The following is a 13,471-nucleotide window of genomic DNA, read 5'->3' on the forward strand; positions in this document are numbered from 1 at the left end:
ACGCCTCAATCGTTGACCAGGCCAAATTATATCTAGTAGATTGGTCAAAATTATACAGCAATTTTATTTGACTTGGACACTTTGCTATATCCAAAACGAAGATGTTATATGATTCAATTTAAGTATTTTATTTTTTAAAAAAATTAATTTTGCTATATATTTTATTTAAATTGATTCAACCAACAGGGAATTATATGGCTAAATATGTAAAAACACAGAATTATATATATATGTATATATAATTCTGTGTTTTATGCTTCGGGTTTCTCTCTGTGGACCGAACGCGGTGGTCAACGCAACGGCGGCGTCGCATCTTCTGAAGTCTCGACATCACGGAGAAGTCCGATCCCGTCGCTCTCCGTTCGGGATCGCCGTCTCGCCTTCGCCGCTCTCGCGAGCGTTTGCGCGCCGTACAGAGAAGAAAAGTAAAAGCCCACCAATGTCTTCGTCTTCATCGAAGCCACTCGCTACAGTGTTCTTCCATCGTAGCGATGCTGGTTTGCTGCCGCTGTTGCTTCGCGATGTCAACTGTCCTTTCTCTACCTTTAGGACAGACGTGTCATCGTCACTCTTGCGGAGCGTGCACGCAAATCTGAAGTCTATCACGGGATGGACATGTAATTTTACATACGTTAAGTATATCTTCTCATACTAAGATATGAACAGCGGGATGATTCGACTGAAACCGGAACTAAATTGATCGGAATTGGATCAACAAATGAATGCATGGAGATCAGCAGCGTCCGTCCTCATCCGCCTCGAATTATGACAGCACGAGAGAGCATCAAGAATCCGTCACCTTGGAGAACACTGGTGGCCGTGGCAGTGGGATCAGAATACGATGCCTGCATGCAGTCACCTCCAATAACTTAGCAGCCTCAAGATTCCTGCATCCGCGGGCAGAGATTTTGGGTATCATATCCTCCTCCTCAGATGCCCATATATGCTGTGGTTCTTCCTCGTCGATCGGAATATATTCCATTCATCCCCGAAGAGGCAACAGCAGCTTCTGCCCCACTGACTGCAATATACTCAGGTTGTAGACATTCCCAACAAGAAAGGCCACCCAAAGAACCTCTCAGATGCTGCTGTATTAATTGGTGCAATAAATCTGTCCCAAGTGCCCTTGTGTTTCCTATATCCGGTTCATGGAAAAGTCGATCGAGATCGATCACAGCTATTTGCAACGACATTAATGGTGGGTGGGTTTATGTATAATCCTCCATGCTCTCAAAACTTGGCCAGGAAGAAAAGTGCTCTCATGTGCGCTCCCAGCATCAGAATTCGGTCTGATGACTTTTCCCCACCGTATCTCTGTGGGGGATTTCCATCATGCAGAAACGAAAGCTGAACGAATATTACTTAGGCTCAGCCGATCGCTTTATCTGAAGCAATTCTTGTATATCATTTGGGCTTTTTGTCCTCACTCACCTTCATCTTTGTCAAAGCTATCTTCACTTGAGAAACAAGAAACGATCACCTCTTATACGACCATGTATTCTTCCATCAATCCCACATTTACAGTGAAAATTGCATCCACCATGGGTTGGGTGAAGTATAGATTCTCATGGAGATCACCCTCCACTAATCTTGCTAAGTGGATAAAGATTCAAAGCAGTGAAATACAATCTTTTTTCTCATCCATTATGATAAGAAAGATAATCATAAGTTTCATTCAAACTCCCTTCTTATCTTATAAGGTATATAAAGATATCTTAAACCTAACGTAAAATATTCATTTTGAATTATTCAAACTTATATTTGGGGATCTCAGATTACTAACTTGAGCGTCGGAGGGATCGAGTTGGAAAACCTCTCCCGACCTCGATTTTCGTATAGATGACAATTCAGGAGTATAATGTTTCTATATCGAAGACACCTCGGGATCACGTTAGGCTGACCAAGACGTCAACGATATTTTTTTCTAACATTTTGATGCTAGGAGAGCTTGATGTCGCAAGAATGGTCACTCGTCAATCCCTCGAACAAATGCTCCAACGAGTAGGCTCTGCCTCCAATCCATATCACTTTTACTCAAGGGGGACAACTTCCGTTCTTCCCTAATGTGGATGCATCTACTTCGGCGTAAACACCAATGCGGTACTAGCGTCTGTTCAATGACATAGGTCTTTTGCCCTCGGGGATAACCTCAAGCCACCTACTTATTCTCGTCAAGGCATTTTTGAATCTCACCAAATAGGTGCAGACACTAACTGACATGATCCAGGTTATCTTCCCACTCCTACCTCAATTAGCCTAACAAGCACCGCCACCATCTCAATTGCGATCAATATCTCAACCGTCACTGGCTTTGGTTTTTGTCGGGATTCCCTCACCCAACGTGGTGCCAACATCTCAGGATCACCTAAGGCCTATGGAACCGCTGGTCTAGGGAGTGCCTCACTCCCCGACCATGGAATACAGTGCACCACTCTACTCAACTTGAATTTGAGACCCAGTCAGTGGATTCGATGGATGACTCATTGAGGATCCAATTACAACAAATTGACCAACGTCTAGCAGAGATATGATGAGAGTTCCAACAATCTCGAGAGAAAATGTTAATCCTCGCTATCAAGATCTGAGGCATGCAAGAAGCCCATCTGTCACTTATAATTATAGGTCTTGGGACTAAAGCCCTTTCACTTTTTCTAGTCATTGGTGGAGAGGCCATCAATGACGATAGCGAGGATGAGGAGATGCGTGAGGATGAGGAGAGCCCACCTGAGGTGCTTCAAAGAGCCAACCAATATATTGCTATGGAGGCATTGGTCTCGAGTAAGGATGAGGAGATGCGCAAAAGGTTGAGACAAGAGTGACCACCATCAATCCCGACCCTGAGGTCACCATGATAAAGAAAAAAATGATTGAGCTAATTTAAGGCGAAGAAGAAATGACCGACCCGAGGTACCTTTCTTGAGGTCCAAGTCAACTCCCTTGAACATGACTAGAACCGAAGTCATTTTATAGATAAAAAAAAAGGGCTCTTGAAAGTCCCTCAACTGATGAAGACACCATTGGATATAAAGAACAAATCCAAGTACTACCACCTCCACCGTGATTATGGCTATGACATATAGGACTATTATGATTTGAAGGAGCAAATCAAAGAACTCATTTGTCGAGAATACCTCGGGAAGTTTGTCTAGAGGCACCGAGAATCTTCGCTTCGACCTCATGGGTCGATGGAGAGGTGGAGATGTAGATCAATGTCATCATCGGTGGCCTTGCCTCGAGAGGAGGCAGCTCTTCGGGTCGTAAAGCCTATGCTTGGGCTACCATAAAAAAGTATCTGGGGTTAGAAGACGACTCGAAAATAACTTTCAAGAAAGAAGAGTTATAATACTTCGACCCAAACCATAACAATACCTTGGTGGTTTTTGTGAGGATGATTAACGCTTGATTGAAGAGGATCATGATTGATACAGCCTGCATGTCATATTTGGGGATGAATCCTACTCCAAAATGGTGATGACCAAATTCATTGTGATAAAATTCCTAATGAGGATCAATGTTGAAAAGCTGAAAAGCAACCCGAGGGAGTCGCTCTAGTGCTATATGACGATGGTCTCTCTACCGAAGAAGGCCTGGCCCGAGGTACTACTAATCGATCCCTGGAATTTCACTAAGTCCCTCTAACATCTAAAGTCAATGAAGTCGTTGATCGAGCACCCCTAGACAAAGCCCGCCATGGCGAGAAGAGGATATGAAGTCCATCACAATGGAGAGACGACTTGAAGCCTACCACGGTTGAAGGAGAACTTAAAATCCTCCACAACGAAAAAAAGACTTCAAGCCTGCTATGTCGGGAGGATCTAAAATCCACCGTGACGGATGGAGGGCTTAAAGCTTATCACAATAAGAGAACCCAAAATTTGCCACGTTAGAGAGAAGACTCAAAATTAATCATGGCAAAGGAAGGATCCAAAATCCCTTGGCGGAGGGAGAACCCAAAATCTACCATGATAAAGGAAGGACTTAGAGCCCACCAAGGACCCAAAATCTACCATGACAGAGGCACATGCCCAACAAGCTCAAGACGTATTAGTTGAAAAAACCCAACCCACATAAAGAAATCCGCCATGGTGAAGGCACAAAGCCAACATTTTTGAGATGCATGAGTTAAGAAAACTCGACTCATATGAAAAAACCTACTACAACGGAGGCACAAGGCCAACATGCTCAAGACGCACGAGTCAGAAAAACCCGACCCACATGAAGAAATTCACTATAATAGAGGCATAGGGCAAAATGTGCCCGCGGCATGTGAGTTGGGAAAACTCGATCTACGCTAGTAGAAATCCACTACAATAGAAGTGTAGGGCAAAACATACCAAAGACACATAAATCGGGAAAACCCAACGCGTGAAAAAATTTGTCATGATGGAGACACAAAGTTAATGTGGCCAAGACGCATAAGTCGGGAAAACTTGACCCACACTAGGATAAATCCACAGTGACGGAGGCGCAAGGCCAAATGCGCCCGAGACATGTGAGTCAGGAAAACCCGACCCCCGCCAAAATAAAGCCACTACAGTAGAGGTGCATGGCCAAATATGCTTGAGGCATGTAACTCGGGAAAATTTAACCCATGCCAAGCGAAATCCATTATGATGAAAGCGCAAAGCGCAAGGCCAAATATGTCTAAGATGTGTGAGTTGAGAAACCCAACCTGCATAGAGAAATTTGCTATCGTGGAGGCATAAGACTAAATGTGCCTAAGATGCATGAGTTGAGAAAACTCAACTCGCATGAAGAGAAATCTGCTACGATAGAAGTACAAGGTTAAATGTGCCCGAGATGCATGAGTCGAGAAAACTTGACTCACACTAAGAGAAATATGCTTCGACATAAACACAGGCCCAACATGCCTGAAATACTAGAATTGGGAAAACCTGACCTATAAGATAAGATCCTGAATACTCGTGTTTCAAACCCCTCTTACAAGAGCCCCCAAGAATGCTAATATCAATTGACACGTGATTGCTACGTGAGATCCAAGTCATCCTCCACCCATCTGCTTATATAACGAAGATTTAAAGCACAAGTTTTCTTTTCATTCATTATAACAAGAAAGACAAACATAAACTTTTTTATCATCCTTTATGACAATGAAGGTATTCACTAGCTTTCTTCTCATTTATTATGATGATGAAAATAATCACAAACTCAATATAAAAAGATATCTTAAACCCAATGCAAAGAACTCTTTTTGGACTATTTGAACCCACATTTGGGGACCGTAGATTACTAACTTAGAGGGACTAGGTCGAAAAACCTCCCGTTATCGATCTTCATGTAGATGACACCTTGGGAATACAATGTTTCCACCTTAGAGACACTTTGGATGAAGCTATACATATAGGTTCAAAACATCAACGATATTTTCTCCGAACTTATTATAACCATCAAAATTTACACAATAATAGTATAGGATAAAAAAAAGAAAAATGAAGATTATGAAGTAATGTGTAAAAAAGATGTCCCTGCATTTTACATGTGTGGCAGATGAAGATATGGGCACACGATTTTTTATTCAGATACCACGACATTTTTATCGATATTATTTCATTTAAATGCTTAAATCAGTACATGAGACATGATTCATACCTTTGTATTCTTATCAGAGCAACTGATATAAATTTGCCACATTCCTTTAGAAGTTGGGCACACAATAACAGAAGTATAGGCTTTTTCCTGGAGAGTTTGCAGATCGTTGTCGTTTAAGAGTCAATTGTAACGAACGAAATAAAACTAAACACAAAGCAGTAAATCTGCGTGGCGGATAACAATTAATGGAAATACCACTCCAAATTACTAATTTTCACTGTACAAGCCATCAGGGAAAAGCAGCAGCAAAAGCAATGTAAGTTCTGCTATACAAAACCTCTATTCCTTCTTGCACTCCTGCATATTAGAACACTAGCAAAGGCAGATGATTCTTTATGTACATTATTCGGCAGAAGGCAACTCACTGGAAAACATTGGAGGGTGGGCGATTGGCTCAAGCGACTGCAAGGATCGGACAACCTCGACGATTGCTGGTCGCTTCTCAGGCAATATAGAAGTGCATCGAAGAGCAAGTTCGAGTACCTCCAACATCTCTTGCTGTGCTGAACTGGAGATCTTGGGATCTAATACTTGGAGAGCTCCATTTGTCATGTTCACCTTCCTTCTTACAAACTTGACGACATCGAGGGACTCCCTAACTTCCGGCTGCTCAGCTGGCCTTCCGGTAACAAGTTCCAGTAACACCACGCCGAAGCTGTATATGTCCATTTGTTCTGTTGGTTTCTTACTGCAGCCATACTCTGCAATCAGTAGCAATGCACAATGCCGTACAGATATTTCAGTTTGCTAGATGAAAACAAAGCAATGTTCAACTCATTCAATTCATTTTTATGAGGAGAAAAGAAACATTCATTCATCTCACAGGGAATGCAAAAGTTCACATTCCTGGCATATTTGAAATAAATAAGAAATTACAATTTCAAATACCAAACGAAATTCGATTAACCATTGTTTATGTGCAATAAGTTCAAACAATACTGAAAGCTCTAGCATTCCACTTTTGTTTTTAGCTTCCTTGTTCTATGGCCTAATTATTTATTGCTTGACATCCAAAAGCTAAGATCAGCAAAACCATGATCAGTATCTCACGCAAGACAATAGCTAGCAATTCAATTATATGCAGTCAAAATTAAATCACCAGAAAGTATTTATACACCTAGCAAGCCAGTGTCTAATTACACAAATGATGCCAAACACCTTTCATCTTCTGCCACCTCATAGTGTCAAACCTAGGAATAATTTGATATACTTCCTTACAATGTCGCTTGCTGTACATTCACTCACAGCCTTGCATTACCAAGCTTTATAAGGGTAATTTATGTATATAAGGCACCATCTCCAAGTGGGGCCAAAAGTTCTACTTGCTGTTGGTGAATTGGAGGAGATAGAATGGGGATCAAAGGCCTATTTAGATCCCTGTCCTCTGTATAACCACACTAGATCAGAACAAAGTCTGGATACATTATCTTGTCTCAAAAATAAAGAGATTCACCTACTCTTTCAATTGAAAGCACAATGTGGACTTTAATCAAGGAACTTATATAATTTATCAAAGGAACTGAATGGCAGTCAATGTCATCCATGTTATTGCAATTAATATCTGTGGTATCTGTACCACAATGACAGATGCAAGAAACATCCAATGGGTTGGTATCTCTTGATGTAATTGAGTTGACACATTATATTGGGGAAATTCATATATGAAATATGTCTCAGTAAATCCAGAGAATTAAATTCCTAAAAAGAGTAGTAGATGATTTCTTATATTAAATAATTTACCTGGAGGCATATAGCAATAGCTACCCAACTCAGAAGCTACTGATGACCTGTATGAGGTCTCCCCGATTATACGATCAAGGCCAAAGTCAGTTATCTTTGGCTCAAAACCATCACCAATAAGGATATTATTAGATTTCATGTTCCGGTGAAGTATCTGTGAGACATAATCTTTGTGAAGGTACAGTAAGCCATGTGCGGATCCAATAGCCAGTTTGAGGCGAAAACTCCACTCTAGCGAAAAGCCTGGTTTATGAAGGGCATCTCCTAAGCTACCCTTTTTCAGGTACTCAAAAATAAGAAGAATTGTGCTTTTGGAGTAACAAAAGCCCAACAACTTGGTGACATTCCTATGCCTGGCTTTGGCCATTGTCTTAATTTCAGCCTTCACTATTCTGAAAGACAAGTTACTGGAGTTTAGTAGCCTCTTAACGGCAACAAATTCTCCCCCAGGTAGCTGAAGGACGTGAACTTTGCCAAAAGCACCTTCACCGATCACATTTTTCTCAACTAAAGCCATAAGCAGCTCCTCTTCTGTAATCCCGAGAGGGTAAAAGAATACCGATTTCCATGTTCCAGATCTGGGCTTTCCTCGTAACATCCTGCACACCACATAAAGCCCCACAATTAAGACTGTGAAACCAACAGCAATGGATACCACAATTGCCGCCCAGAACAATCCAATGGTCTTAGAGTTTCGTCTTTTTAGTGACCCATTGCATGGGTTTGGCAACCCAGGGCCACACAAATCGGGATTTCCCTGTAAGAATGAAGCTGGAAGATCAGAAACCAGAGAAGTTGGAACACTTCCTGATAGCTGGTTGAAGGAAACATTGAACAGTGCAAGTTTCAGGTTTTGGAGCTCTGGTGGGATCTCACCGCTGAGTCTATTGCTGGAAATGTCAATGTATGTCAACACTGGTAGGTGTCCAAGAGAAGGTGGGATGTTTCCGGTCAAACTATTGTCTGCTAAGGAAAACGAGACCAACTTTCTGCAGTTCCTGAGCTCTGGAATTGACCCTGTGAGCGAGTTGTGGGACAAATTTATGATACTCAAGACCGGTGAATTGAAAATATCAGCAGGGAGATCACCGGAGAAACCATTAAGCGAAGCTGAAAACCTGTACATCGTGCGAATCATTCCAAGACCTCCAGGAATTCTCCCCGTGAAGCTATTGTTATCAATCTGAACTTGCTCCAGATGAGAAAGAACTCCAGCCAAATCGGGCATCTCACCTGAGAACTGGTTGTTTTCAGCTCGGACAAGCTTCAACTCTGGCAGTGACCACAAACCAGATGGAAGTTCTCCAGAAAAGCCATTGTCCTGCACTTGAAACCTCTCGAGGCTCAGGCATTTCTCAATGCTGTAAGGTATTGGACCAGTGAAGGAGTTCTCAAGAAGACTGAGTTGTTTGAGAGATTTCCCGTAGCAAACATCAGCTGGAAATGATCCAGAAAGCATATTCTGTGAGAAATCCAGAGCAGTCAACTTCAGAAAACCCAACCCGAACCCCGAAGGGATTTGTCCTGTCAAATTATTCTGGGAAAGGTCTAAAACCTCCAGCTCATGCAAACCAATGAAGGATTCAGGAATCGCACCATAAAGACCAGATCTTTGCATCTTAAGCCATCTCAATTTAGCCAGCCCCCCAATTTCTCGAGGCAGTTCAGATGCCAAAGATGGATTCTGCGACAAGTCAAGAAGGACTAGCTCGCTCAAGTTTCTGAAAACAGGGGGACGGATGATACCTGAGAACAAGTTACTTCCCAAGTTGAGAACTTGGAGCCGCTCCAAGGAACCCAAGCGGACGGGTATTTGGCCTTCAATGCGGTTCCTACTGAGATCGAGCGTAGATAGACTGGAGAGCAGAACTATTTGGTCAGGAAATGTTCCCCAAAGCAGATTGTTGCTGAGATTGAGAGTGACCAGTCTGGTGCACTCGGAGAGCCGGAGAGAGATGGCCTCGTTGAAGAAGTTGTTGGCAAGGTTGAGGTCGGAGAGCTGAGGGAGTTGGCAGATGGAAGGAGAGATGTCACCGGTGAGGTTGAGGCCGTGAAGATCCACAGAGGTGACCAGAGAAGTGGTCTTGGAGCAAGTGATGCCAGTCCAGTTGCAGTGGTTCGTGGAGTTCGGGGACCAGTCGGATAGAGCCAAGGTAGTGTCCTCCATGGAGGACTTGAAGGTGAGGAGGAGGTCTGATTCAGAGGAAGAGCTGAGGGCACTGACAAAGGAGAGAAAGAGAGTCAGGAGGAGAGTTTGGTGAGCTGCGGAGGAGGAAGCCATGGTTTCTTCTTCCCACTCTTTGGGTCTGAGACAGAGTTGTATTCTGCTGCCAAGGCTTGTAGTGGAGTGGGGACTTAGAGTCATTCTTTGAGCTGGAGATGAGATCAACTCCCTTTTGTAGTTGTTGCAGCGAGGCTGATGATGCAGTGATGCTGCCTCTGCACTGCAACAGCACTGCATGCTCTGTTAGATTTAGTCCTTGGCATTGAAGAGAAACCCAGATGCACAGAGTCCTCCATGACCGGTGGACTCCACTACCTGACCCTGGCTTCATCTACCTCATGACCTACCATTAATCTTGTGTTGATGATCCAGTACAAATAACAGGCTTAAAATAATAAACGAAGAAGAATACCGACACAGAATGCAGAACCCAAAGCAGGGATGGATTAAAAGCATTTGAAAGACTGACCCGTGAGTCGGAGACGATATGTCAGAGGTCACTGCGAAGCGACGACCCGAGTTCACTCCAGCGTTGCCTCCCGGTCGTCCTCCTCCGATCACACGGCTGTGACGAAGGTTACGATTCCCATGCAAGAGGTAGCGGTCGACGGTGGACGCACACCCATACTTTTTAGCTACGTCCAAAAAGGCGCACTGAGATGCTCCGTCGATTGTTGCACTGTCATCCTCCGCTGTACATTGATTAGCATGTAAACCAAAGGGAAAAGAAAAGTCAATGCTTTGTAAGTGAGACAGTACTCGATGGACATAATTACCATGCTTTAGTCTGCAATGTATGCTGTTCTCCGATCACCAAATCTTGCCATGCCCGGCTGCGGGATTATATATGGCAAGGAATCTCCAAGTTCTTCACCATGAAATCCAGGTGTGTGAATAATGATCACATACAGAAAGGTGTCTGCTTCTGGTGGGGTTTCGGGTAAGACAACAATGGTACAGTGAAATTTGGTAGAGAACGTGACATTGTCTTTTGCATTCCACCACAAACCCTCCACTAGCAAGTTGTTGACCTTTAACCAAAGAGAGTCAACCCCAAGCAGGAAAAGAGCATTACCCACCCAAGAGAAAGATTGCACACATCAACTTATTACTTTCAGAATCAGAATCCATGATGAAGATGGAACCGCGAGATCCGTCTCACCCCATCCCACGGGACTCCTTTCAAGATTTACCTTTTTTCCTTCTTCCCATGAGTTAATGGTATCGGATATGGATAGAGAAGGTCTGAAGTGGCACCAACTTGAGCACCGAATGAAATGAATTCTTGAGCACGAAGACTGCACCACCACCATGATTGCTCTTGTCCTGCACTTGGGGCTTTGTTCCAAGTGTAACTTCCACCGAGCTGACAGCATCTTAGTAAGGCTGATGAAACTGCACATATGATCTAAGTTGTTCTTTTCTTCTTCTTCAAGAGTTCATTGGAGTGGGCCAACAATCTCGTCACTGGATTCTACGAGAAATTGTAGGATTAGCATTGTCTTTAGGTGGGAGTGATATTGTTGCCTGTTAAGAAAAGATAAGGGTTAGTAGGATTAACAATTAAACATCTATGCATAGGCACACATGATAATACACGTAACCAATAAAGAAAAAGAAATTGCTATCACATAATCACCTGATACAAATTGCTGCACGCAACCATAAATTTCAGGAGCATTCTTTGCTAAGACAAACCAATAGCCTAATTCTGGAGCATTGTTCCCTGCAAATTGTCTATGATCCACATTGAACAAAATAGAATTCGGTACAAGATTGTTTCCATATTGCAGGCTTCATATTACTTCTTAGAAGAAAAGGACAATCAACTTTAACCAAAAATCTGAATTTGAACTATTGCGATTCCTCAGGTGATTCCCATTTCGTATACAAATCATCAACAATGTTGTTGTACAAGGAATACAGTGTAATCTAACAATAGATTGAAATAAGCACTTCTGTAATAAAGAGTATCCAAGCAACAAGTGAAAGCTCAGACATGCCAAAGGAATTTGAAGAATTGAGAACCAATAGTAAGAACAAACTCAGACCAATCCTTCAGCAATCATTGTTTTCTTAATTCTTTAGAAGATTCAAGATATAGCAATAGAATGCATCATAGAAAGACAAAATTATCTTTATGACATCAACTACATCTAACATTGATAACTATAACAGAAAAGACTTCAAAACACACATAATGTTGATAGTTTCACATATTCTTCTTACCATAGTCTTTGAAACCTAGGGAATAAGAACTCTCCCCCTCGATGGTATAAATAAACTGCAAAACACATCTGGAGCAGACCGCCAAAAAACGCTCAAGCCAAATGTTACATGTGAATCTTCAAGCTAAACAATGAGTTGATCTTACTGGGCTCAGTCCATGAAGGAACAGAAAGGCAATGGTCTACTTTGAGTAACTTGGACCATCCCAGTTTATTCTTTCAGCTTAGAGTATCGATTCCAACATTAAAGAGTGCTGCACAAAGGTTGATAACCTGTTGATAGTTTCTTTCAAAAGAAACAAATATTTATCCATGCTAAAAAGTGGCCCTAATAATCATTATCATAGCTTCCATAAACATTAACGATTATTAAACTCGACCTATCAAAAGGAACAGATGCAAGTCAGTTTAAAAGCCATTTCTTATCCTAATGAAATTCATCAACAAATGCAAGTTTCTGGCTTGGAACAAAGCGTTACTCTAGGCTTGTAAGATTTGAGTTCTTGAGTCAATAGATCTATTAGGTTGGGTTGTAATAATTGGTATCAAAGCAAACCTGACACTATCTATGTGATATGAGTGATCTGGAGTTGGGAATATGGACTCATGGATGGTGCAAGAGACACTTCAAGATGTGAAGCCACCATTAGACCATGAATTGTACATGATGCCTAGTAGAGAATGGTTCAAGATTATGTTTCAGGTCCTGATGTCAGCACATAAGGTTAAGCTTGCAAATCCAAGTTACTGGAACAATGGTTTTATCAGGTTAAATCATGGCAATTTTCATATTTATTTTATATAAAAAATAAAATTAGCGAAAGTAGAAAGTAGAGTTGCTAAAAACAGACCACATTAACAAACTTGCTAAAGCTACACAATTTAAAAATGTGTAGTAGATGGATTTGGCACAACAATTATCAATTTGAAGGAAGCTCACGCTTCTAGACATGAAAATGTATACACTGATAACAGAGAGAAAACCATTACCCACAAAATCTCCTGAAAGAAAAACTTTGGAAAAGAAGAAATTTACAAAGACCTAAAATGACAGTAGGAAAGATGAATGGTTAGACGATAGCACAGGATATGAGAATCATGCAAGAGAATAATTAACTTTGACCACGACAGAATTGAAGATTTCCAATCACATTATAAGGTTCTTTTAGAAGAACATGACCAGATACCTTAGACTGTGTAGCAGTGATTTAAAAAGCGCTAGGCGTCAAAATGCGCCAAGGTCCAAAAACACCCGAGGCGCTAGGCGCTCGCCCGAGCGAAGCGATGCGCTAAAATATAAAAATATATAATATAATTAACAACATTAAAATCGAAATAATATTTTATTAATCTATTAACAGTATTAAAAATTAATCATTTCAAAATTCAAATAAACTTAATATTAAGAGTATACTGTATACTGAGCCTGACGGAGAAACGAGGAAGCGGCGACAGCGGGGAAGGGAAAGAGAGCGGGAGGCGCGAGCAGCGGGAGGGCTCGCGGGAGTCGCGAGCAGCGGGAAGGCTCACGGGAGGGCTCGCGGGAGGTGCGAGCAGCTGGAGGGCTCGCGGGAGGCGCGAGCAGCGACAGCGACGAGCAGCGGCAGCGGGAGCAGGAGCGACGAGCAATGAGATCGGGAGCGGCAGCGGTAGCGGGTTAGGGTTGGGT

General features: G+C 42.2%; 1 protein-coding gene across 2 annotated transcripts; it reads right to left on the reverse strand.

The window, feature by feature from the left end:
* Positions 1-5,792: 5,792 nt before the first annotated feature.
* On the reverse strand, positions 5,793-11,371 carry LOC135623743 (probably inactive leucine-rich repeat receptor-like protein kinase At5g06940). 2 transcript variants are annotated; one of them, XM_065127003.1, is made up of 5 exons: positions 11,214-11,371; positions 10,351-11,101; positions 10,044-10,266; positions 7,351-9,917; positions 5,793-6,311 (listed from the first exon to the last, which is right to left on the reverse strand). In XM_065127003.1, the coding sequence occupies exons 4-5, from the start codon at positions 9,809-9,811 to the stop codon at positions 5,953-5,955; spliced, it is 2,820 nt and encodes a 939-aa protein (XP_064983075.1). In that variant the 5' UTR covers positions 9,812-9,917; positions 10,044-10,266; positions 10,351-11,101; positions 11,214-11,371; the 3' UTR covers positions 5,793-5,952. The 2 variants fall into 2 exon arrangements, with proteins under 2 accessions (XP_064983075.1, XP_064983076.1); XM_065127004.1 differs by having other exon boundaries at positions 7,351-9,928.
* Between the last annotated feature and the right edge of the window lie 2,100 nt (positions 11,372-13,471).

Source organism: Musa acuminata, chromosome BXJ2-9 (assembly GCF_036884655.1).
Source record: "Musa acuminata AAA Group cultivar baxijiao chromosome BXJ2-9, Cavendish_Baxijiao_AAA, whole genome shotgun sequence".
NCBI lineage: Eukaryota > Viridiplantae > Streptophyta > Magnoliopsida > Zingiberales > Musaceae > Musa > Musa acuminata.